We start from the raw sequence: 27182 nt of genomic DNA, 5'->3' as shown, positions 1-27182 counted from the left end.
TGGTGATTAAATAACCACACACAGGTTGTCAAGACAAACTCCTATACATCAACAGGGGAGCAGACAGCTGTACCAGGTTAAGGTAATGGGAGGGGGCATGGCCATTGAAGGGAGGTGCGGCCAGCTCCGATCCCAACATTTTTTTTAAGTGGAAAGTAAAGGAATGTAGAATGACTCTCAGAGTCAGCCAAGATTGATAAAAACTTTTTTTTGGAAGCTCAATGTTTTGCATGACTATTGATCAAAATTTCAAAGTGAAATGTGGTTTAGGGATGAAGATAGGTTTATGTGAAAAAAATAAAATAGCCTAAAAACAGCATCAGTAATGGCATTTCCGAGCAATTTTTTTAAAACATCACCCCCTATACCTCAAAAACTACTGTATGAGGCCTAGAAAATAAATATTTCACATGGTTATTAGCTATGTGGTAGTATAAAGTGAACAAAGTATCATGAAAATAAGTCGGCGGGTGTTGACCCAGTCTGGAGCATGTTTTTCTGGCATTACACGCATTGCCCCATCTTGTGTTTTACAGTCACATATAAAAGGACCCAACTAAAATCTACATCTGGGTGAAAGCACTTTAGAACTTTTTTTGTACTTTTCTTCCATGATCTTTATCCTTAATGCTACTTTTATCCTTACGGTTGAAACCTTTTCTCAGATTCCACAAGTGACACCGGAGTTACATTGTGGAATAGAAGGACGACCACAGGGAGCTTGGGCACTTTAAATAAAATTGACTGCGACTAACTCCAACTTCCTCTCCCAGGCAGTCTTTAGTATTTGTGCCCAGAGGGAGCTGGAACAACAAAACACCACAAAAATTTTGAAAACCTGTCAGTAAAACTAAGGTTAAAAAAACCACGCACAACCATATGGTTCGTCATACACCTAATTAGATCAGACTTAGGCTGAAACATTAACCTAGGAAAAAGGTACCTTAACTACAGAACCGCGCCAGGAGGGCGTCCAGTGTCACCTGTGGAATCGGAGAAAAGGATTCAATGGCAAGTACAAAATCCCTTTTTCTCCTCGATCCACTAGGTGACACTTGAGTTACATTGGGGACGTCCCAGACCTCCCAACATGGGCGGGACAGTGCTGAGATCCCCTCAGTAAAGAGCGACCAAACTGCGAAGCAAAGGTGTCGAAAGGTTAGATGGATGGAAGTAGATCCTCCAAGGCAGCTAAATAGGCCTGTTGAATCGATAAGCAATACTATCTGGCTAAGGTTTGATTGGTAGCCGGCCATCACGGACGAGCAGAATCAGAGAACAAAATAAAGCATCAGACTTTCGGATTGACGCAGTCCGAGCCACATAGATGCGAAGAGCCCGAACTACGTTGAGAAATCTTGACTTGTTTGTACCCTTCCGAAAAGCCGGGACCACAAATTTGTTGATTGATGTGAAAGGCCGTCACCACTTTCGGAAGGAATGCCATATTTGTACACCAAAAAGGGCGGGCAGCAGGACAAGGCGCTCAATTCCGACACTCTCCGAGCCGATGCCAAGGCAAGTAAGAGTGTTTTCCAGGGAAGATATCTTAAGTCAGCCTCTTCCAAAGGCTCAAATAAGGAAGATTGGCAGAAAGACAGAATCGCATTCAAATCCAATGGTGGAGTGGGAGGTCTGAAAGGCGGTTGAAGCCTCTACACGCACTGGAAAGAAGTCTGAACAAGATGGCCCTCTCAGTACCACGCTTTCAAATGTAGACGCCTTATGTCTGGATAGACAAAAGGACCTAGAGACAACAGGTCATCGACCAGAGGAAGAGGCCAGGGCTCACAGATTAGGAGAGCCGTGAGATTACTGTACCAGGACCGGCGGGGGCAATCAGGTGCTATCAAGAGTACTGTTCCTGGTTGTGTTGCAGAATTCTCGGTAACAGTGGAAACTGAGGGGGGGGGGGGAAAAATAGATGAATTGGCAGTCCAAATGGAGCTACCGATACCGCTTGAGGATCATGTGTGCAAACGAGTGCAATACAGGAGCAGCTGATGGTTGTGTCAAGACTCCATCATGTCGCTCTTTGGACACCCCCCCACTGTCGGACCAGCCTTTGGAAGATCTGCAGGTTAAGACACCACTCTCCCTGATGGACGCCCTCACGACTTACTTAGTCAGCCTCCCAATTGTCCATGCCAAGTATGAAGATAGAGGAGATGACCCCTGTATGAACCAGAGTAAGATTTAACTGACCTCTTTCATGGCAGCCCGACTCAGTGTGCCTCCCTGCTTGTTTATGTAGGCCACGGCTGTGGCGTTGCCAGACTACACTTGGTTGTCCCTGCCCCGGAGGAGATGGTATGCCTGAAGCAGGGCATAATATATTGCTTGGAGTTTGAGAACATTGATTGGGAGGCCAGATTCCACCAGAGTCCAAAGGCCCTGGAAATGGTGACCCTGAGTGACCGTCCAACAGCCGAAGACTGGCGTCCACGGTAAGATACCGAACCTCGTACACCAAAGCAAATGGCCACGGGGCTGACAGGGAGTCTACCATGCAGGCCTCGGTTCGCGAGACCTAGTGATTGTGGTGTGATGCCATCAGGTCTACCTCAACATTCAGAGTCGGACGGCTGATAAAGTCTGCTTCCCAATTGAGGACCCCCAGGATAAAGATCGGCGAGAGAGCAGAGGTCTTCCCTCCCCCCCGACAAATGTGTGAGGCCTCTGCCATAGCCGCCCGACTCAAAGTACCCCCCCCTGGTGGTTGATATGTCACCATCGATGCGTTGTCCATCTGGACTTGCACCGGGTGACCTCGGAGCCAAGGTTCTGCCAGGCGGAGGGCCCACAGGACTGCCCTCATAGTTCAAGGACATTGATCGACAGCAGGGATTCCTGTGCATTCCACAATCCCTGGAAAGATCTTAGACACGTCACCGCTCCCCAATAGTGGAGATTGGCATCCATGGTAAGAAAGGGTCTCCCTTCTGTGAGATTCTGGTCCAAAAGCCACCAGGACAGGGAGATCCGTACCACCGGTGATAAGACAATTAGGTGGTAACGAAGATAAGAGCCCGACCACTTGTTGAGGATCTCTCGTTGGAGAGGGTGTGAGTGGAACCGAGCATACTCCACCATGTCAAAGGCCGATACCATCGAGCCCAAGATCCTCATGCAGGCATGGATTGACTCACCTGAGGAAGGAGACACTGGACTGAAGAGTGCTGTGGCGTACCTCTAGCAAGTAGATACGCTAATGAAAAGTACCCAACTGGGCCCCCAGATTGACCATGGACTGAGCTGGAAGCATAAAAGACTTGGACGTTGTAGGACCTCCACCACCGTGGCCAAGTGGGCCCAGAGAATCTCTGGCAACTGTGCCTGGATCAGCAGGTTGTCCCGATAAGGAAGCATCCAGATACCGTGATTGCGAAGTCTGCTGCCCATCACCGCCATGACCTTCATAAATACCCTGGGTGCAGTGGATAGGCCAAAAGGCAGTGCTTAAAACTGGAAGTGGCAGTGCAAACCGCAGAAACCGTTGATGTTCTTATTTGATGGGGATATGCAGATATTCTCCCTGAATGTCCAAGGATGCCAGGTAGTCCCCTGGTTGTAAGGCCAGAACTATGGACCGCAAGGTTTCCATCCTGAACTTTGGGACAAATTTGTTGAGCAGTTTTAAATTGAGGATGGGGAGGAAGGACCCGTTGGGCTTCCGGACCAAGAAGTGGCTGGCATAAAAACCTGTGCCTCGCTGAGACGAAGGTACCAGAGCTATGTTACCGGACGACAGGAGCTTCTGGATGTCCTGCTCCAGAGCTCTGCACTTTTCCAAGTTCTGGAGAACTTGTGGAAAAGAATGAACTTGGTGGACGCCGCTGAAAGGTTACGGAGTAGCCTTGGGAGACCACATCCCGAACCAATGTGTCTGTCGTGGATTCCAGCCAGACGTCTGAAAACCGCAGCAGGCGACCCCCCACCCTGGAATCCCCCAGGTGGAGCGCCACCCCTGTCATGCGGAGGTCTTATCCTCTGGCTCAGGTCGCCTGGTGGCCCAGGGACGTTTACCCTTGGTTTTAGAGGACTATGCGGGCTGGGTCCTTGTAAAATAATGTCCCCTAACCCTGCCCTGGAGGGACTGGAAAGCAGCACGGGGACGTGGAGTAGGGGTGGACGAAAGCAAAGCTGCCTTGGAAGCCACCACCATAGCCACAATTTTGTCCAGCTTTAACCCAAATAAGAGTGAAAATAACCAGAGTCCGTTTGTGACGCTTAAAAGATGGTCCCAAGGACTTGGGCAATTCAGCAGGGTCCTGTAAATTTAAGACCTCTTTCGCCACTGTTACCAAGGCCCCTACATCAATACGTGACTAGGCATCTCACCTTGGGGCGTCGCCATCATCCTTGTCGTCAACCAGTTGCCCCTCCTCATCCGAATCAGTATCCTGATGGAGGAGTGGCAGGAGGGAAGGGGCGCCCCTGACTGGAGCTGTGCGGCCACCAGTCTTACCCTGTAATGATTTTTGGATGTCCTGGACTGAGGCAGATAAAGCATGTGCCCAAGGGGGCAAGTGCCGGAGACGTGGATGGCCTCACAGGCTGCTGGGATGGTGCAGATGAGAGCTTATCTACTAGCTGTTCCGTCTTAAAAAATTTCCCAGTTGATAGAGTGAACGAAACGCGTTGACGTCATTGTTATCCGGCATTGGGTCTCCCATATTACTCACGCTCCACGCTGTTACGCCAGCAAAGATCATACTGCTCCTTCAGACCAGCACATTCCGGCGCCCGGTCAGCGGTGGCGCGAGCAGCCGTCTCTCAGCACATCCCGCCCCTACACGGAGGAAAGGAAAACCACTGACACCCATAGAATTAGGTGTCCACCTCTGGATCTTCTAAGTGCCTGCTACAAAGTGGAAATCCTTCAACCCAGCGGCGCAAGCCGCCAGCAGCGAGTGATACCGAGATTTATGTCTTACCTGTTAAATCTCTTTCTTCGAGGGCGTCAGGGGCCACAGGGATAACAGTGGGTAGAAAGGTCGTGACCTCACTATCTACCCACTGTTATCCCTCTGGCCCCTGACGTCTGCCGCAGAAGAAATAAAAAAAAACAAAAAACCTGACATTTGTACATTCAATTATCTCTTGTTCACAGGAACTATAAAGGGAGAGGAGACAAGCATTAAATAACTTGCTTGATGATAACCCTGTCTACTTACAGCAATACAGCCAAATAAATTTCTGTGTGTATGTACACATGCTAAAGGGACTGCTGCTGTTCCTACAAATTTCCAATATATAAAAACGGAGGCTACATGGATTCATGTGATCTTTAATTGCCAATAGCTCCATAGATACTTATTTCAAGTTTATGTGAGCGTTTGCTACAAAGTTCCTTGTTTGATTGCATTATAGAGGAGACGTGGAGACCTTATTGCTAATTGCTGCTATTAGAGCTTAAATAGGCTTGTTTCATTTCTTTTATTATAAGTACAGTATTGTGTATATGTTGATACTTTGTTATGTATGTGATCTCATTTTAATATAAGATATAAAATTTATACTATTTGCAAACAGTGTGTCCTCATTTATTCTGTACAAGAAGAGACAATCGGAGCCCCTTATAATATATCCAGCAGCGCAATACTCACCATTATAGATATTATCTACTAGCTGCACCTTAACCTGAGTAAGGGACTTAGCCCAAGCAGGCTCCTGAGAGGAAGCCGCATCTGTGGGCACACGCTGGAGCCTCTGCGTAAGCGGCTGGTCCCCGTGGCGAGTTATAAGGTTTAATACAACAGCCAGCATAGTGGCAGCCCGGTAAAACACGGGAGATGGACAGGGAGAGGCAGGGAGCTGGCAGCAGCGTCTCTGTAAGCAGCGGGTCCCCGTGGCTTGCTATCCTATCAGCACTTACAGCAGCCTTGGGTGCCCATTTAAGACACGTAAAAAGATGGCGCCGCAGAGGGTTATGTTCAATAAAACAGCCAGCACGGTGACAGAACTCTCCCGGCTGCCGCTGTATAAGAGCAGTTCCGTGGCACGCCTATTTCAAAGCTCAAGCACGGCTCCCGATTAGCTTGTGTAATAGGCGCGCCGCGGACCTGCTCTGATGCAGCAGCAGCCGGGAGAGTTCTGCACCACTCTGCTGCTGTGCTGGCTGTTACATGGAGCCTGCCGAAAACACGGTTGTTGTTGAAACGTTGCTTGCCGTTCACACTTAAAAGAAGAGTTTTTACACTGAAGCGCTGCATTATTGGATATAGAGATATAGAGATATAGAGATATAGAGATATAGAGATATATATATATATATAGAGGTTTCCAAGATACAGGCGTCACTCGGGGGGCTTGTGAAAACAAGTGAAATTTATTAGCTTCTATATGGTCAACGCCGTTTCGGGAGTTAACCCTTCGTCAGGACCAGAAGACAATCAAACGTGCAACACGTTTGATTGTCTTCTGGTCCTGACGAAGGGTTAACTCCCGAAACGGAGTTGACCATATAGAAGCTAATACATTTCAATTGTTTTCACAAGCCCCGGAGTGACGCCTGTATCTTGGAAACCGTATTGGTGGCTGTATTGCCACAGAGGAAGGCACCCGGCCACTCGGTACCATTATCAAGCGGGGAGTGCCGGACATCTACATATGTACGTATGTATGTATGTATGTATGTATGTATGTACGTACACACATAAAATATATATATACATACATACATATATAGACAGACAAACACATGTATACATGTACTCTTATCCTAGGTCATACAGATAAGAGACAGCATTAAGGTTTATGGTGTCGCTGAAGCGCACTCGGCCGTCATTATTGGCACCCAATAAATACCTTGCGTACAAAAGTGAGATTGGTAAAGGGATGAGTCATGTCAAGGCCCTATCAGCTAGTGATCATAAAAGCTGTAATTGACAAACCAGCTGCATCCACCCAAGATGCTACCCCGCTGGGATGCAAGGCTACTAGCAGCCAGGAGAATTACTATATTGAAGTAGGCTTCAACTAAGTGTTCACTCTAGGATTTGTTTAGCGCAGGGTGCTGACTACCGAGCAGGGCACATTTTTCAATCGGGAGGGCACTTCAGAGCAACACATTTTTAAACCCCCCCCCCCCCACAGTAGCACCCTGCACAAAATGCCCCCAGCAGTGGCACACACGAAAGTACAATGCCCCCAGCAGTGGCACACACGAAAGTACAATGCCCCCAGCAGTGGCACACACGAAGGTACAATGCCCCCAGCAGTGGCACACACGAAGGTACAATGTCCCCAGCAGATACACATATGCAGTTGCCCAGTAATACTCACTGCCCCTGCTGCCTCCTTATTGAGGGGAGAAGCCGAGAACGCTCTTCTCCCACCACTGGATGGATGACTGCCCAGTTGCCATTTGAAATATGGCGCCAGCCTGTGAGCCTGGCAGTCAATCACTGGCCCCGGCTTCTGGAACCCGTGCCGACATGCCACTGATTCCCCCTGCTGAGATCGGCTGTCAGCTATTCCAGCTGGCCCGGAACAGCCACTGCTAACTGGCTCCCACAGGTAAGATCCCCCCGGCCGCCAAAGTCACTGTTTGGGAGGTGGCACAGAATTAATGTGAGCAGGCCCGCTAAGGTCAGGGGCTGGCCCGGCCACCACCGTCACTGTGGGGGGCGGCCCCAGCCCCTATGGAGATGCTGGGCTTCCTTCCCCCAGTCTCTCCTCGCCTGCTTGCATTGGCAGTGACACCGGCGGAGGGGACAGGCCCGGGCCGGCTGTTTTAGCAGGGCGCAATTTGCCTTTAAAAATAGGGCAGGGCACTGCACCCTGCTAAAACAGCCTAGCGAGAACACTATCAACTTCCATTGAACATGAACATTGAAAGTTATTCCTAGTGAAATTACAACTTCAGAGTCCACTGTTGGTGGAGTCTGCCATAATGCCCTGTCCTATGTAGGAAAGGGTTTTGACCAATGGTAGTATGGGAAGCGGTCATCTATTAGAATGAACTTAGGTCTACAGTCATTAGGCCGACCCCACTAGGTCGACTGGCAGGAAGGTCGACCTGACTTAAGGTCGACATGGGCCAAGGTCGAATTTGCATAAAGGTCGACATGAGGAAGGTCGACTGGCCCTAAGGTCGACATGGGGTTTTCCACAGTTTTTTGAGCCGACAGGCGGTATTTCATGCCCTACCATCCACTAGGGCGTGGAGGAGGTTATTAAAGCTGTGGCGAGCGAAGCGAGCCACCGTGCCCGATGCTTCGCGAGCGATGCGAGGGTCCGATTCTCATTGCCAACTGTGTCCATGTCGACTGTTGACATTCGGATGAAAAAAGTGAAAAACCCATGTCGACCTTCCTCATGTCGACCTTTATGCAAATTCGACCTTAAGTCATGTAGACCTTGGCCCATGTCGACCTTCCAGCCAGTCGACCTAATGACTGTAGACCTAAGTTCATTCTGACAGATGTACCGATTCCCACAGACTAGGACTATGGCCAGGTATGGTTATAAAGGTTGGCAGAGGTCTAACACTTTACCAGTGTCTGGGCCAGAACTGTTACTAGCTCTGTATGTGTACACTGTAGTGTTACAAGCCCTGTACCTCTGCATCAGAGTAAAGGCCCATACACACTGGGCGACTCCGAGCTAAGTCGCCCAAAACAGCAGGTTTGAGCGGCCTTCAGCTCAAAGCCGCCCAGTGTGTATAGCCCGGCGATGAGCACTGCTGCGCGCTCCCGCAACATTGCCGGGAAAGCCGTTCATCTGCTGGCTATACCAGCGGCTTTCAGGACGGCCTTGCATAGCGCTCCACTATGCAAGGCCGCCCTCCGTCGACGCCGGGCAGGGGGAAAGCCGTTCAGTGTGTATGCACTGAGTGGCTTTCCCCGCATCGATGATTTTCATCATCGCTGTCCACACACGCTGGGCATAGTCGCCCAGCGTGTATGGACCTTAAGGCAGTGACCCCTGTGTCACCCTGAGTGTATCATCATCATACATGTGATCTGATGAAACATTGTAACAGCACAGCTAGGCTGAAGCTTCCTGCTGTCCTCTGTATGACCCTGCAAAGTCTCCCCCCTCAAACTGCATGTCCACTGTAATAATGAGGACTCTGTATATTCCTGTAAAAAAAGAGGGGTGCAGGAGAGGAAGTAACTAGGCTCTGCCAGCAGAGGCTGCCTCTCATTGTCCCTTTGGTAAGCAGTATCACATAACATCAGTAAGCGGAGTTAGTGTCTTACAAGTGGATGGCTGAAAGCATTTGGCCGGCCATGGAGCCAAAGCTCTAGTTCTGGGGTAGCCAACGCCAGTCCTCGAGAGCTACCAACAGTTAACGTTTTCCATGTCTCCTCACAGAATCACAAGTGAAGTAATAAGTTCCACCTGTGGATCTTTTAACCCCTTCCCGACATTTGACGTACATGTACGTCATGGTCGGGAAGTACTTCCCGACATTTGACGTACATGTACGTCATGACTTCTAACTGTCACTGCGTCTAGAGACGCAGTGACAGTTAGGTGATGTCTGCTGTCCCTGACAGCAGACATCCCCCCTCGCCGCCCAGGGGGGGCAGGGGTGCCCCCCCCGGTCGGCGATCGCTGTGATTGGCTGTTCAAATCTGAACAGCCATTCACAGCGTTTCCTGTGTTACCGGCGGCTAAGCCGCTCGGTAACACAGGGATCGGTGGTGATCGGTGCTGTCAAGTACAGCACCGATCACCACCGATGTGCAGCCCCCCCTCGAACCCGCCGGGCACTCACCCGGCAGCAGCAGCAGCTCCCCCGGCTCCCCCGGAGCGCACGCAGCGCTGCCCTCCTCCCCCCCGCAGCAGCAGCATCAAGCTGCAGAAAAAGTTAAAAATTAAATATATGCACTGAAAAAATATATATATACATACATACATATATATATATACATATATGTGTGTGTGTGTGTATATATACCGCACCGATTACCACCGATCGCCAGCCCCCCCACCCCCCCTCCCACCCGGCAGCCCCCCTCCCTCCCACCCACCCGGCTGCCGCAGCGCCAGCACCCCTCCCACCCCCCCGCCAGCCGCAGCGCCAGCCCCCCTCCCAAAGCTGGTGACTAAAATGGGGTCACTTGTGGGGGGGGGGTTCCACTGTATTGGTGCTTCGGGGGTCTTGCTAATGCGACATAGCACCCACCATTCATTCCACCACCAAAAATCACTCCTTCCCTTCTGAGTCCTGCCATGCACCCAACTGGTATTTTTTGGTCACACGTGAGGCATTGCCGTACTCGGGAGAAATTGGGGCACAGATTTTGGGGTGCTTTGTCTCCTTCATTCCTTGTGAAAATAAAAAATTTTGAGCCAGAACTGCATTTTTCTGTAAAAAATTACATTTTTTTACACAAAAATGCAGATCTGGCTCAAAATTTTTCATTTTCACAAGGAATGAAGGAGACAAAGCACCCCAAAATCTGTGCCCCAATTTCTCCCGAGTACGGCAATGCCTCATGTGTGACCAAAAAATACCAGTTGGGTGCATGGCAGGACTCCGAAGGGAAGGAGTGATTTTTGGATTTTGCAGCACAGATTCTGGTTGAATGACCCCCGAAACACCCATACAGTGGAACCCCCCCACAAGTGACCCCATTTTGCAAACTACACCCTTCAGGGAATTCATCAAGGGGTATAGTGTACATTTCAAACCCCCCGGGGTTTCACCAATTTTGATACAACTGAGCTGTGAAAATGAAAAATTATTTTTTTTCATTTTCACTGCCCAGTTGTACCACAATTGGTGAAACCCCTGGGGGTTTGAAATGTACACTATACCCCTAGATGAATTCCCTGAAGGGTGTAGTTTGCAAAATGGGGTCACTTGTGGGGGGGTACCTAACTTTTAGCATCTTATGGTGCCTAGAAACCTACATTGTGCCTAAAAAATAATCTCATAAAAAGGAGGCTCCAAAATCAAGTAGGTGCTCCTTCTATTATGAAGCCTGTGGTTTGGTCACCGTGCACACTAGGGCCACATATAGGATATTTATGAAAACCAAAGAATTGGGGGAATCAATTTTTAGTCACATTTCTCTAGTAAAATCTACTGTGTTCCTTAGAAAAATGTATTAAAATTGCAAGTCTGCAAAAAAAATGAAATTTTGAAATTTCACCTACACTTTCTTTTAATTCCTGTGAAACACCTAAAGGGTTAACAAACTTCAAAAATGCTGTTTTGAATACTGTGAGGGGTGCAGTTTTTGAAATGGCATCATTTATGGGGGTGTCTCACATACAAGTCACTCAAAGTCACATCATAACTGACCTGGTCAGTTTGAAATTTTCTTGAAAATTTGAGAATTTGCTATTCATATTTGAAGCCTCCTAGTGTCCAAAAAAATGAAAAGGAGGTTGAAATAATGATTGCAACATAAAGTAGACATATGGTCTTTGTTAGTTATTAACTATTTTGAGTGGTATGTTTATTTGTCTCACAAGCAGAAAATGTGACATTTTGCAAATTGCAAAATTTTCCATTTTTTCACGACATTTTGGTATTTTTCACAAAAAAAACACAGACTGTATCGACCCAAATTTACCACTAACTTGAAGTACAATGTGTCACGAGAAAACAATCTCAAAATCACTGGGATAAGTAAAAGCAAAAAAAAGTTATCCCCACTTAAGTGAAACATGTCAGATTTGAAAAAAATGGCTCTGTCAGGAACGCAAAAACTGGCTCTGTCAGGAAGGGGTTAAAATGTGTTAGTCAGCAATGAGTGCACCTGTGTACCTGTGAGGTGAGCTGGAAAACGTGTACTGTTGGTAGCTCACGAGGACTGGAGTTGGCTACCCCTGCTTTAGTTAGACCTTCCACAGCAGAGGCTTTTCTTGAAGTCTCTCTATCCTTATGAGAAGTGTAAGCTTCCCAAGCAGGGCTATCCACAGGAGATTATACCAAAGGGGGGGGTTACTGTGCACATATCACAAAGTAACATGCCCTCAAAAAAATTGTATAAATTTTGCATCTGTACAATAATAGGGTACTCAGTAGAAGACGTAAATTTTGCATTACACTTCTTGCAAGCAACTCTTGGAGTTACCCCCTGCCATTGTAACAATAATGTACACAGGTATTTCCACACACTACCACACTTATACCCAGGGCTATTTTTGTGCAGGCTCCAGCAGGAACTGTGGCCCTTATCCTAGATCACTCTGACAAAATATTTCTTAGATGGACAAAACCATGTGCACTGCAGGTGTTACTTGTGCAGAGATAATTAGATTTGGGTGGGGTTTTACACCTGCCTCACCTGCAGTGCACATGGTTTTGTCCATCTAAGAAATATTTTGTCAGAAAGAGTGATCTAGAATAAGGGCCACAGTTCCTGCTGGAGCCTGCACAAAAATAGCCCTGCTTATACCCCTTTTTCACTTGCAAAAATATCCCGGGTTTTTGCACATGAACGCGCATCAACCCGGGATTTAGTGCAGCGTGAAAGGGTCTTGGAGGAATATCCCGTGTTCAGCATTCCGGGAGCATGTCCCGGAATCGACATGGGATACACAGTCAGTGTGAATGGTCCCGTGGGACTTAACTCTACCCAAGAATCGATTCCAGCAACCAGTTCTCCCGGCGGGGTCTGCGTGACACAGGCTGTGCAGCGGCGGCATCTGACAGCAGAGGAGACCGCTCCTGGCATCCCGTATCCTGGCACACATGGGCACTGAGTGTTTGTCAGTACGGGGGCCCGCCATGAGGTGGAAGCCTGCTCGCTGGCATCGGGACAATTATCCAATCACTTGTGCGATTCCCCGCAGAGCTTAAACAGCCCGCTCCTTCCATAGTTCACAGGCGGCACTGAGCTATCGGTGGTAACATGTTGTACAGATTAATGGATAGCAGGTAACACTGACATCCCAAACATTCACAAGGTCTTTTTTATTACCAGACTGTTTTATATGGTATTTGCAGTGATTTCCCGGGATCAGTGTGAATGGGGCTGTCCCGGGTCGATCCCAGGTCTGAGTCCAGTGTGAAAGGGTACATTCCCGTGTAGTGTCCGGGAACACATTTCCGGGTATGACCCGGGACTGCAAGTGGAAAAGGGGCATTAGAGAGTAGGTATAGATTTGCCAGTCAGAAGTACTGAAGGGAGAGACAGTGAAAGAAAAGAGCTGTCACAGAGCCTAAACAGCGCTATGATATATAATACAGGAAGCGCTATAGCCCTATGTGAAACACAGCCCAAACTGTCTTCACCTAGCTCTAAACCCCACTAACTCATAGACCGGGTAGAGCTTTCAGCAGGATGGTCACCAGGAGACAAGGAATTGCCCAGCTCTAGTCTTTGATGCAATACAGCGCAATAAGGGAGCCTCCAGCAGCGTGTTCAGTGTCACCAAAGTACTAAGAAAATGGCCGCCGTGTCAAGCAGGAAGGCCAGGGCTGCTGGGAGCACGGCGTGGTGACTCCGACCCCGCCCGACAGCTCCGTCTTCATTATGGCACCAGATTTAAAAATAAATCCTCTGCTGCACCGCCGCTTGTGTTCCCTGACCTCCACTCTAACATGGAGGCCGGGTGATACTTACAGTGCTGCGGCACTGCCGTCGGTGGTGGGGCTGGGGGAGGATCGTGGCGCGCGCCTTGTATGAGTGGTGCCCGTTACATCTCCAGAGATGGTGGTCTCCGTCAGCCAGGAGAATACCGTGGCAACGCCCGGCTCCTGCGTCGCAGGCAGATAGTAGCAGCAACTACCTGACGGTCCTCAAAGGCAAATCTTGCTGCTTTATGCCCTAAATTACAAAAAGCCCAGGAGTGAGCCAAATGTGACCTGCTCCCTTTCGGGCACATTCTAAGACTGCCTGGGAGGGGGAAGTAGAAGGGGAGGTGTTGGTCACACTAATTTTATAATTAAAGTGCCCATTCTCCCTGTGGTCGCCTTCTATTCCCCAGTGTACTCCAGTGACACCTAGTGGATGAAGGAGAAAATAAAAGCCCAGGAGAGAGCTAACAAATGCCCAGCCCCCACAGGGCACAAAATAAGACTGCCTGGGAGAGGAGTTAGTCACAATCAATATTATTTAAAGTTCCCAAGCTCCCTGTGGTCACCCTTCTATTCCCCAGTGTATCTCCAGTGTCACCTAGTGGATGAAGGAGAAACAACGTTTCTAGGACTTTTGTTACCATTAATATCACAATTTCTAATACATATCTTGCAGTTCTCATACCAAAGAATTGATTTTCAGGCTCCAACCTCCTTTCTTCCTCCTCTTTTAGAGAAAGGGCTAACCACTTTGTTTTCTTTTTTGCAGGCTGCTGACTGGACTGATTCTCCTTCTCCTTAACAGGTTTGCTCTACAAGAATAAAACCCAAAAAGGGTCAAAGTATAATAATAGATTCATGTCACATATATAACACAAACACTGGGGCCAATACAATTGTCGCGCATGCCCCTTGCTGGCTGCCTATAGTAATGGGCATCAGTAATGGTCTATTTAACTGCTGTTCCCATTACCCACTGCGTACACAAACACAAAAGGCCATATTCAATTCATATATAGTGCTCAATCTCCTGTCTAAAACTTCAAAAGAGCTCGGGGCGGTATTCAATTGATGTTTTAATTTTCGCTGTTTGCGCTAGTCAGGTATCGACTATACACCAAATAAATTATCCCTACTTTGAGCACGGACAACTGTCAAGCTGCCCCCGCATACTAGGGTATAGAGCGCTATAACCAACAACCAGTTATTACTATCGACTATACACAGCTAAACCCATCAATTGAAAATCGCCCTAAGGTAATTTTTTGCGCAATTCAGCTGCGCTCTCCCATCCACCCCCCCGCCGAACTGAAATGCCTCAACTCGCCGCTATGTCCTGCCCGAACCTCACCGCCTCCCACTATAACGACACCCTATCTTCGGCATTGGACTCCCTCCTCTATCGCCCTTCGATGCTCCAACCCCCAACCGTGGCACTCGCCTATCACCCGATTCCTTAAAAAGTGCTCTCGCACTGCTGAGCACTTCTGGAAGAAATCACGCTCCCTCGCGGATTATCTCCATTTCAAATTAATTCTTTCCTCCTTCAGCTCTGCCCTTGCTCTGGCCAAGGAATCCTACTTTAAGTCCCTCATCCTTTCCCAATCATACAACCCCCGCAGGCTCTTCACCACCTTCAACTCCTAGCCGCCCCGCCCCCCCCCAGCTCTTCCGTCCTCCTTCGTAGCCGCTGATTTTGCTACCTGCTTTTCAATCAAAATCTCCTCTTTTAGGACTGCCATCATTGCTGCCATGACCTCACCCTCTCCCTCCAACATCTTCACTCCCCTCCTTCCCACCTCTGTCCTCAATTACCCCATGACTGCTGCTGAAGTCCTTCAATCCGCTTCTCCCTCTACCTGCCTGCTCGATCCTATCCCCTCCAATATTATCCGTTGTCTCAGTCCATCGGTCTGCTCTCACCTCTTTAATCTTTCCCTATTCTCTGGGATCTTCCCCTCCTCAAAACACGCTCTTGTCTCCCCAATTCTCAAAAAAACAAAACAAATCTGGACCCTAACTCTCTGTCCAACTACAGGCCCACCTCCCCCCTCCCTTTTGCCTCCAAGCTCCTAGAATGTCTGGCCTATAATGGTCTAAGCCACCTTACTGCTAACTCCATTCTAGCCCCCCTCCAATCCGGGTTCCGCCCTTTAGATTTCCACTGAAACTGCCATGACCAAAGTCACTAACGAACTACTATCGGCTAAAGCCAAAGGCCTCTGCTCTATCCTCATCCAGCTTGATATGTCGGCTGCCTCTGACACTGTTGACCACCCTCTCCTGCTCAACACCCTCCGCTCCTTTGGCATCACTGGCATGGTCTTCTCCTGGTTTACCTCATACCTCTCCGTCTCCACTCCGAGCTACTCCTATACTACTACCCCGCAGCCAGTCTCTGTTCCCCAAGGGTCAGTCCTTGGCCCTCTCCTCTTCTCCCTCTACACCACCTCTCTGGGCACCCTCATCAGCTTCTACGGCTTCCATTACCACCATTATGCTGATGAAAGCCTAATCTATATCTCCTGCCCCGACCTATCCCCATTACTCCTGTCCAAGGTCTCCGAATGCCTCATGGCCATCTCAGCCTGGATGACCCAACGCTTCCTGAAACTAAACATGGCTAAAACTGAACTTCTAATCTTCCATCCCCCGAACATCCCCTCTTCTCCCACTATCTCCATCAGCATTGGTGAAACCGAGATCACCTCCACCGACCAAACGCACTGCCTCGGTGTCATCATTGACTCCTCCCTCGCTTTCATCCCCCACATTCGTGCTCTCTCACAGTCTTGCCACTTTTACCTCCGCAATATCCTTCTCTCCGGGCTACCTCTCGCCCCTCTCCAATCCGTTTTAAATACTGCTGATAGACAGCGGCGGGAGAGGAAGATGAGCCTATCTCTTCACTGGCTCCCCATTTCTTTCCGAGCTCTCTTTAAACTCCTTACCAGCACCTACAAGGCTCTCTCCCTCCAACTCCACCGATCCTTACCTCTCTTCACTGATCTCTAGCCACACTCCCTCCCGTCCTCTTCACTCCGCCGCCGACCGCCTGACCTCTCACCTAAACACCTCCTTCCACTCCCGTGTCCAAGACTTCTCTCGCGCTGCCCCCCTACACAGGAACAACCTCCCGCCACCCATCAGGCTTTCTGGTGCCCCCCCTGGTTTGGACCTTCAAGTGGTATTTTGGACCTTTCCTGCTCAAACATCTAATCACTTTGTCTCAATCACCATACCCGGTTTGGAAGCTACAGACCACCACCATCGGGTCAATTCATCGCACTCTAGTTGAGGTTTAAGATTGGTCCTATTATCAACATCTTTTAGGACCGATCCCTCCATCGACACCCGGAACAAGTTTTCAATTGGACTGTAACCCATCGGGACTCATTTCCACGGATCAGTGCAGGTCATATACTTTGGTTCCTTCCCCCCCTTCCACCTATTGGTCCAACCAGCACTTGACCATATTCTGCCTCATATAAAATATATATTTTTTATTCTGTAATAAATTGTTTTATTATAAATTTGTAGTGTCTTTCACTGTCAGCGCTGCTTAAACCACACTTTTTTTCTTGCATCTTCTAGAATCATCCAGAAACAGTACATAGCAAAAAGAAATACTAAATACCTGGCAGGTCATTAGATGCATTCTCAACTCTGTGCCATGAACCTTGTGGCCAGTATTAAATGGACAGATAACAAAATCCATGATTAAACCTGTTAAAAAGATATATTCAATGATCAGTTAATGATGCAAAAACAAATCAGCATTCTACTCCCTTTCCAAGAGACTCATGGATTGTGGCAGATTAAAAGTAGCTCCAATTTATATTTTGGAAAATTAATTAATACATTTCTGTAAAACCACATTAATCTACAATACAGACAGTGGTAATAGTCATGAACTAGTTTTTAAATTAATTACAAACACTTATGCTGGGTACACACTTATGCTGGGTACATACATGGGCGACAAGGGTCCGATCCCATCAATCTAGATCCAATTCCGACCGATTGGATGTAGATTGTGTGGTGATTGGGCCCTTTTCTGTCCTGGTGTGGACCGATCCAATGCGCTGTCCCGCGGGTCGGTTGGTACTCAGATCCTACCTGCAGCAGGTAGGATCTGAATAAGGACCATACTCCCGGGTGCGGGTCACCATCGGATCCGCTCACAGTGCGATCCCCCCCCCTGCTGGGTCAGAAGAAATACTGCATCATGAGCGGTTCGTCCTGGTGTGTACCCCGCATTAGAAACAGGGATTTCTGTACTTACCGTAAATCCTTTTCTCCGAGTCCACAGGTGTCAATGGAGTTACACTGCGGAATAGAAGGTGACCACAGGGAGAATGGGCACTTTAAATATAAATTAGTGTGACCAACTCCTACCCTTCTACTTCCTCTCCCAAGCAGTCATAAAGAGCGTGCCCGGAAGGAGCAGGAAGATACTCACACACTTCCGAAGAGGAGGAAAATCACAATAAACATAACGTTCAATACGTATAGTAGGAAAAGAAACCGTGAGAAAAAACACTGAAATAACTTAACACAGAGTGTCAAACAGACCAAATTGGTATAATAATTATATACCCTGACAAGGGAAAACTCCAAGGTTACCTGAGAGGAACCTAACCATGAAAACTTTTATGGTTAACAGCAATGAGGCGGGCGTGCAGTGACACCTGTAGACTTGGAGAAAAGGATTTATGTTAAGTACAGAAATCCCTGTTTCTCCTTCATCCACTAGGTGTCACTGGAGTTACACTGGGGACGTCCCAGAGCTCCCAACACGGTCAAGAGAGCGCTGAGAAACCCTTAAAACAGAGCAGCCAAACTGAAGCTGATGCCGCAAAAGGTATCAAACCCATAGAAACGAACAAAGGTTTGATGACCTGACCACGTAGCAGCTCTGTAGAGCTGGTGGAGAGAAACCCGATGGGCAGCCGCCCATGAGGGACCCACTGATCTAGTGGAGTGCGCCCCTATGGTAGCAGGGGCCGTATGAGACCCAGCAATGTATGCCTGACGGATCCATCTGGCAAGCATCTGTTTGGAAGCTGGCCACCCACGATGAACAGGGTCATAGGTGACAAACAAGACATCTGACTTGCGAAAAGAGGCCGTGCAAGAGACTGATGCGGAAGGCCCTAACCACGTCCAAGGACCTTTCCTCTGGTGAAGCGTCAGAAAAGAGGACCACAATGGGTTGGTTTACGTGGAACGCTGAGACTACCTTTGGAAGAAAAGATAGACTGGTACAAATCTGTGCTCTGTCCGGATGAAACTGAAGGAAGGGAGAACGACAAGAGAGTGCTCCCAATTCAGAGACTCTTCTGGCTGAAGCCAGAGCCAACAGAAGAACCACCTTTCAAGTAAGGTAACAGAAGTCCACGTCTTCTAATGGTTAGAACACTGATGACTGTAGGTATCTGAGAACCAAGTCTAGGTCCCAGGGCACCGTAGGCGGATGAATATGAGGTTGTAACCTCAGCACACCTTGGAAGAAAGTTTGTACTTCTGGAATGAAAGCCAACCATTTTAGGAAAAATATGGAGAGGGCCGAGACCTGAACCTTCAGGGAATTCAGCTTTAAACCGGAATTCAAACCCGCCTGTAGAAATAGAAGAAGTCTAACTTTCTTGAACAGGGTAGTGGAAACCCCACGCCCCTCGCCACATAAGGCCTGCAAATCCGGTGGTAGTGTCTCAGGGACTTCCTTTCTGGCCCTCATCATGGTAGGTATAACTGTTCTTGGAATAGCTGCTCGCCGTAAGATGGACCTTTCAGCAGCCACACCGTTAAAAAAAAGAAGACGTCCTAAATCTGGAAAGATGAAGGGTCCTTGACTGAGGAGGTCCTCTTGAAGAGGCAGTGGCCACAGCTCGTCGACCAGCAGAGCCATCAGGTTGGTGTACCAAGTGGGACGAGGCCAGTCTGGCGTTATTAGAAGGGCCGTGACTCCCTCCATCCGTATGCATTGTAATACCCGAGGTATCAATGGGAATGGAGGAAACAGGTACACAAACTGAAAAGGCCAAGGACCGACCAGCGTGTCCACCCCCACAGCCTGTGGGTCTTGAGTCTGCGCAAAGTACTTGGGAAGCTGAAAATTGTGACGGGATGCCATCAGGTCCACCTGCGGTCTGCCCCAACGACGCACTAAGGTCTGAAACACCTGTGGGTTGAGGACACCATTCTCCTTGGTGGACATCCTGCTGACTTCGGCCTCCCAATTGTCTACTCTGGGTATGAAGATGGCTGATAAGGCCTGAGTCAACAGGATGATCCTGCTCACCTGCTTTATGGCCGCCTGACTGAGTGCCGCCCTGCTTGTTGATATAGGCGACTGTCGTGGCGTTGTCGGACTGAATTTGGATGGCCCAGTCTTGCAGATGGTATAGTACACGGCTCTGAGTTCCAGCACGTTGATGGAGAGCAGGCTTTCTTGTCTCGTCCATAACCCCTGGAACTGGTGATCCAGAGTGACAGCTTCCCCGACCCGAAGACTGGCGTCTGTGGTGAGGAGCGTCCACTCGCCGATTCCGAACCTCCTGCCCTTTAGCAGATTCTCGGAGTTGAGCCACCACAGTTGAGACTGACGTGATAGTCACCTGCTGTTGAAAATATAGGTGTGACCCTGACCACTGATGGAGGAGAGACAATTGGAAAGGTCGCAAGTGGAAGCAACCATATTGGATTGCCTCGAAGGAGGCCACCATCTTTCCTAGGAGTCTGGTACAAAGATGTACCGATACCTGTCGACATCGTAGCACCATCCAGGCTAGGGCCTGCATGGACTGAATCTTGTCGGATGAAAGGAAAACCCTCATCTGGTGGGTGTCCAGAGTCATCCCCAAGAACAGAAGGCGTTGAGAGGGTTGGAGCTGGGACTTTGTGAAGTTTAGGCTCCACCCGTGAGAAATGAGTCTTCTGTGTGAGAAGGATATTGGACAATAGGGTATCCCTCGAACGGCTCTTCAGCAGAAGATCATCCAAATAAGGGATATTTGTCACCCCCTGAGAGCGGAGGACCTCCATCATCACTGCCATTACCTTGGTGAAGACCCTTGGGGCTGAAAAGAGACCGAACGGCAGGGGCTGGAACTGCCAGTGATGAAACTAAAGTGAATGTTGTAGCCTTGGGCTACAATATCCCTTACCCACGAGTCCTGGCAAGACCCAACGTGACGGAAGGACTTCAGTCGAGCCCCGACCCTGGAATCCCCCAGATGGGACAGGAGACAGTCATGCAGTGGGCTTGGGTTCCTGGCTGGTTGCAGAGGCACCTCTTCCACGTCCTCTGGATCCTCTCTGTGACGGAGCCCCACCTCTAGAACATCCTCTGAATCTGCTAGTGGAGCTGCTGAAGAAAGAAAGTGATACTTACCTCCTGTTGCCTGGGATATCCACTTATCGAGCTCCGGCCCGAACAGGACATCACCATTGAATGCAAGAGCCTCCACTGCTTGTTTGGCTATGCCAATGGCAGGCGGACGCAGAGTCCAAAGAGCTCTGCAAGCTGATATGGACAGTGCAGAAATTCTGGCTGCAACCATACAAATATTTGATGAGGCTTCCATTAAAAAAGTAGAAGCCTCCTGGATTTGTTCAGCAAGCTGAACAATAGAGGCGGGGTCAGAACCCTCACAAACTTCTGCTGAAATCTGTGAGTCCAATAACCCCATTGCCTTATTTAAACCGCATCCGACCTGAGCCGGACGCTGTATAACACCAGCCGCAGAAAAAAAATGTATCTTAAGGTTACCTCTAACTTACGGTCCGAGGTGTCCTTAAGGGTGGTAGCCCTGGGACAGGCAGGACGGTGTTCTTTAACAGTCGAGATACAGATGAATCCACCATTGCTGGTATGTCAATCTGCTTTCTACCCTCAGGCTGAAGAGGGTAATTAGACAAAAACCTGCGAGGTACCTGAAATTTTTTGTCTGGATACAGTTCCTCAGCTGGAGGAAAAGCGGAAGATTGCTTTTGCTTCTTAACAAAAAGGACAGACAGAAATCTCAGTTTCCTCACATTACAAGCAATCTTTACCATCTCAATTAAATCTTCCAAGCCCTGAGAGGCTTGTTCAGGTTCTTGCGTATCAAACGCTAAAACATATTCCTCCTCCTCTGGGGGAGCAAATTCACCCTCCTCAAGATCAGGCATATCATTATAATCCCCTAAAATCAGCATACTGTGGAAGCAGCCTCTTTCTTTGTAAGAGGGGGTTTAATGCCCTTGAAGAGGATGCACCAGCGCCCTCTGCTCGTCAGAGCTTTTGTTAAGCCTTCTACAGCAGAAGTTAAAGAGGCCTGCTGGTTTCTGGATGTCTATCTTTTTGAGCTGCTGAGAGGTCAGAAGATAACTGGGACATGACATCAGCAAGCTGTGACGCTCAGACAGGGGTATGCACAAGAGACTGTGCTAAGGGGTGGTTAACAGTGTAGTTATCACAAAGTAAAAATCCCTCTGTAGGTGTAAATTTTGCATTACACTTCTTGCAAGCAACTCTTGGAGTTACCCCCTGCCATTGTAACAATAAGTACAGAGTAAATTAGCACACACTACCAAACTTATACTGAGAGTAGGTAAAGGTTTGCCAGTCAGAAGTACTGAAGGGAGAGACAGTGAAAGAAAAGAGCTGTCAAACTGAACAAAAAAACATGAAACATTTGTTTTTAGACCATTAATCTTGTATCAATAACCAAAAATGGAATACTACTGACCTCTAGTGGACTACATTTATATAAATAATATAAATAAAATTATATAGAACTACATATTTAACTATAAAGGCCCCCATACATTAGCCCGACTTGTCCTAGAAACATGTCGGACCTGATATCCCCGGCAGCTCCCCGGGAGAGGAACACACGATTAGGCACTTGATGTGCCAAGTTTTGCATATGATAAATCGCCATGCGATTTATCATATGCAACTCCCGGGGAGCTGCAGTGGGAGATGTGGGCAGAGGGAGAGCCGGGCAGAGTCAGCGGCGGCAGATGCTGGGGACCTGCAGGGGGGGGGGGGGAAGAGAGAGAGAACCGGGCATGGTAAGCTGTCAAATAGGCAGCGGGCGGGCTCTGGAGAGCCGGGCAGGGGACACAGAGGCAGCGCGCGAGGGTACGCCGGTGAACCGACGAGGGAGCTGGGCAGGAGGATCGGGGACTCACTCTGCGTCTGCAAAGAAAATAAAAACCAATACATATGAATGGGCAGCCAGTGATTGGCTGAGATCTCTCAGCCAATTGCTGATTGGCTGAAAGAGCTCTCAGCCAATCACTGGCTGCCCATTCATTTGTAATGGTTATTTTTTCTCCCTTGCAGACGCAGAGTGAGTCCCCGATCCTCCTGCCCAGCTCCCTGTGTCCCATGCCCGGCTCTCCAGCACCACCCCCCCCCCCCCCCCCCGCCGCCTATTTGACAGCTTACCATGCCCGGCTCCCCCCCCCACCCCCTTGCAGGTCCCCAGCATCTGCCGCCGCTGACTCTGCCCGGCTCTGCCCCTGCCCACATCTCCCACTGCAGCTCCCCGGGAGTTGCATATGATAAATCGCATGGCGATTTATCATATGCAAAACTTGGCACATCAAGTGCCTAATCATGTGTTCCCCTCCCGGGGAGCTGCCGGGGGTATCAGGTCCGACTGTCCCTAGGACAAGTCGGGCTAATGTATGGGGGCCTTTATAGTTAAATATGTAGTTCTATATAATTTTATTTATATTATCTATATAAATGTAGTCCACTAGAGGTCAGTAGTATTCCATTTTTGGTTATTGATACAAGATTAATTCACGTTCTTTATTATTGGTCAAATGTTTCATGTTTTTTTGTTGTTCAGTTTGTTCACGTCAGCATCCTCTTATGTTTGTTGTATAATGGATGCCTTTTTGATTTAATATTTGCCAAGTATCTTTCAAAGTATGTAAAGCACTGGTAAAATTTAGTCAGTAAATTGTCTTTTTGCAGGGTCCCTTGACAGCCGGATTGGGCGCCTGGTGAAGCACACACATAGGCGGTCGACATCAGCCTGTGGCGCTATGCTCTGTCTTGGCACCTTAGGGAAAAAAATAGTTTCTGCTGTGCCATCAATGTAGGGCAGGGGTGTCAAACTCAAATTCATCGGGGGCCGCATCAGCAGTTTGGTCACCCTCAAAGGGCCGGTTGTATCTGTAGGGCCCCCTGTATAATAATAATAATAATGCCATGACACCACAGACTGCTCCCCCTGTATAATATAATAAAAGTAATGCCATGACACATAAATGATTATACAGGAGGAGCAGCCTGTGGTGTCATGGCATTATTATTATTATACACGGGGACACCTCAGGAAACAGCAGATATATAGATATATATTTTTTTTAATTGTGAGTGTGATCCTCATCCTCACTTACTGTTTCTCCGTCTGTCCTGCAGCTGCTGCGGCTTCCAGCTTTTCTTCACTGCTTGCTGCGGCCACACTGTCCCCGACTCCCGGTCCAGCTTCCCTGCCTGCTCCTACTTCTCTACAGACGCATGGGTGGGCGGCATCATCGTCATGACGTCCCCACCCAGTGTCTGTCACTGCCGGGCATCAGAGGTAACAGGCGGCCGGGCCCTCCTCCACGTAGCCGTGGAGGCCGGCAGCCATGTTTCTGTAGCCGCATACATTTGTGCCTACAGGAACATGGCCGCCGACAGTGGAGGAACAGGTAAGGCGGGTGGGTGAGAGGAGGTGGCCTAGGCAGGAGCTGGGACACACTGCCCTGCGTGCAATCTCCTCGCGCGGGCCACATGACGAGGTCTGGCGGGCCTTGTGTTTGACACCCGTGATGTAGGGAAACCATCTTGTTCTCCCCATCGATGGGGAAAGTATTCAAGGGCCATAACCATCAATGATTTCGAATCATTGATGGCCGTCGGCCATCCCTACTACCAGCCTGCACTGATTATGTCAATATGCATGGGATTAGTTCAGGGTTGCCTACCTGACCCTCTCCTTCAGGGAGAAAATGCTCTGTTCCTGGACTTTCCTGGTAATGTATAATTACCATCACCTGTGGTGAAACACCTTTCTTATTACCTAGCTCACCACAGGTGATGGCAATTATACATTACCAGGGAAGACCAGGAACAGAGTATTTTCTCCCTGAAGGAGAGGGTCAGGTAGGCAACACTGGATTAGTTTGGCAGCACAAAGAGACTTTTTCCCATGGTAGGTACCGACCCCACTGTAGTTTAGGTGCCCAAAATAGCACTTCTAGGTGCAGGCAAAAACCCATAACAAGTAGTTGTCAAATTAGTGATTAACTCATTATCACTTAAGGTGCCCACAGACGCTACAATTATCGAATGCGTTTTGTACTTTTTAAGCACAAATTGCATCTTATGTACAATTATTGGATGGTGTTTATGTTCCCTGGAGCCCGATAGTGTATGTCTAAAAAAGTACGTGCTGCACGTACTTTTTAGACTACATCTGAAATTTAACATTACAAACATGGGTTCATCACATGCATCCAAGTGCACATCTCATAGCAAGCTGGAAGAAAAATTGTATAGAACCATTGTACAGTCAAAAACGCATAGCACAGTACAATTGTAGCGTCTGTGGGCACCTTTAGACAGGAGCGAGAAACAATTGAATAAGTACCTAAAGAAATAAAACACACACCACCCAATTCTATTGGGTATGGGTCATTTGGTCAACATGCATTGGCAAAAGTCAAAAGGGTTTGAATGTCAACACAATCATTAGGTTGACAATGGGAAGGTCAAAAGGTCAATATTAGTTAACACTTTATTTTGTCCCAAATATCAACACGGACACAGTCTAATTGTACCGCTGCACTCGCGATGCTTCGGGCACAGTGCGCACAGTACACTATTCTATTCTCGCTCCACACCCTAGTGGTTGGTAGGGCATAAAATACCACGTCAGCTTAAAAAAAAACTAAACCTCATGTCAACCTTTTGACTATCGACCTAATGCTTGTGTCAACCTTAACCATTTCATGTGTCGATCTATGCCATGTCAACCCAATGACTGTATCCCGTTCTGTAATCGTTAGCATATCGAGCACTAGACATTCCTATAGATTTGCTTAGAATCCTATGAAGATAAAACAAATTCTGCATTGGTTTGTGTTAAAACATGCTTGTAACCAACCCTCTTGCCCCCACCGAAGAACTTGCAGAAAAACCCTGAAAGCAGGTGTGGTCAGAAGGCGTAGACCAATGGATATTAGACTTTCTTCCCTAGCAGAACTACAGGGCAAAAGTAGGGATGGCCATCGTTGCCATCGATGGCAATTCGGCAACTGACCATCGATAGTGCTTAACTATGCAATGGATAACCATCGATATATTTACATATCGATGGGCATCCATTGTGTTTGATTGATTGGCTGGAGCTATGCTCCATGTCCCAGCACTTTTGAAAAAAAAAAAAAAAAAGCTATTCCATCGATGGAGGGAAACCATCTGGTACTCCCCCATCGATGGCAAAAGTATTCGACATCGGCCATGAACCATCGATGATTTCGAATCATCGATGGTCGATGGCCATCCCTAGGCAAAAGGGCATAAGAAATGCAGAGTAGGGATGAGCAAACGAGATGGCTCCACCACAAACCACATTTAGTTAATGATAATAAATGATAGGAGTGCCACAAATTCTCCCAAACATGATGCCTATGCTACTGTATCTTCCCACAGACTGGGGGCCACCGGCTATCTGCGCCATGCCCATGTGTGCAACAGAGGCCTCACCGCGCCAGGTGCTACCCGCATCCTTGGCTCCCATCTATGCGTGATACCTATACTGTAAATGCAGATAACATATGAGGATACCACCCGCTACCTAATTCCAGTAACTTATGATGTACGGAGTTGGGAGCCGGCCCGAACGCAGTGAGAAGACGGCAGCATGGGCACAGCAGGGCGGATTCCGTCCCCGGGTCATTCCCACACCCTCACCCAGCAGCGAACGGAGGCCTTTTGTGCACCTACAGTAGCTACTAGCTGACCCTCACCTGCTCCCGGCGTTTCCGAGCCTACTCGACGTCCTGTCCTAGTCCTCCTGCTGCGACTGTCCTTCTTCCACTGCTGCTGCGCTTCCCGCCCTTTCGCTCCCCCCACCAGCGCCGTCACCACCACTGGCCGTGGCTCCGCTCTCCCGCAGACGCTCCGCCCCCTCCCCTGCAGGTGGCTGCTGGCTGCGCCGTGTGCTAGTATTCATATGCTGCCTTCCGCCATTTTCTTAATGATCTCTGTTTAATAACTAACTGAAGGACTAATACTAGGGCATATATTTTACTAGCAATCCGTCCATGCTTTGCATGGGTAAATTGTGTGTAGGAAGGGTGAGGTTTTACAATTAAACGAAATGAGTGACACAATGCTCTGTTCTGGGCTTCCCTCTGAATGAATAACTGCCATCACCTGTGTTGAAAAACACCTTTCTTATCAATTACCCTGTTCAGCACAGATTATGGCAATCATACATTCAGAGGAAAGTCCAGAAACAGAGCATTTTGTCCCTCCTGGAGAGGGTCATGTTGGGAGGTATACTGCTATGCTGGCAATGTTCTGAGCGAGTGCTCTGAATTAACCAGCAGGGCTGTTATTAATTGCCGGAAAATGGCTTACAATCGCCCTGTGTGTGGGGCCCATTAGACTTAGCAATACACCATCTTG

General features: G+C 48.5%; 1 protein-coding gene across 1 annotated transcript in view; it reads right to left on the bottom strand.

Annotated features, from left to right (window-relative positions):
• The window catches only part of LOC146057815 (gametocyte-specific factor 1-like), a 57609-nt gene extending 31002 nt beyond the window's left edge, over positions 1–26607 (bottom strand). The window contains exons 1-3 of the mRNA XM_083169532.1: positions 26519–26607; positions 17130–17218; positions 14178–14304 (exon numbers count right to left, since the gene is read on the bottom strand). Of these exons, the coding sequence (XP_083025658.1) occupies positions 14178–14304; positions 17130–17210 (208 nt within the window). The 5' untranslated portion in view covers positions 17211–17218; positions 26519–26607. The remainder of the gene's footprint in view (positions 1–14177; positions 14305–17129; positions 17219–26518) is intronic.
• Positions 26608–27182: the final 575 nt, after the last annotated feature.

This window comes from Crinia signifera, chromosome 2 (genome assembly GCF_055691185.1).
Source record: "Crinia signifera chromosome 2, ASM5569118v1, whole genome shotgun sequence".
NCBI classification, from domain to species: domain Eukaryota; kingdom Metazoa; phylum Chordata; class Amphibia; order Anura; family Myobatrachidae; genus Crinia; species Crinia signifera.
Note: the sequence above shows the minus strand (reverse complement) of the source record. Positions and strands in the feature narration are given on the sequence as shown.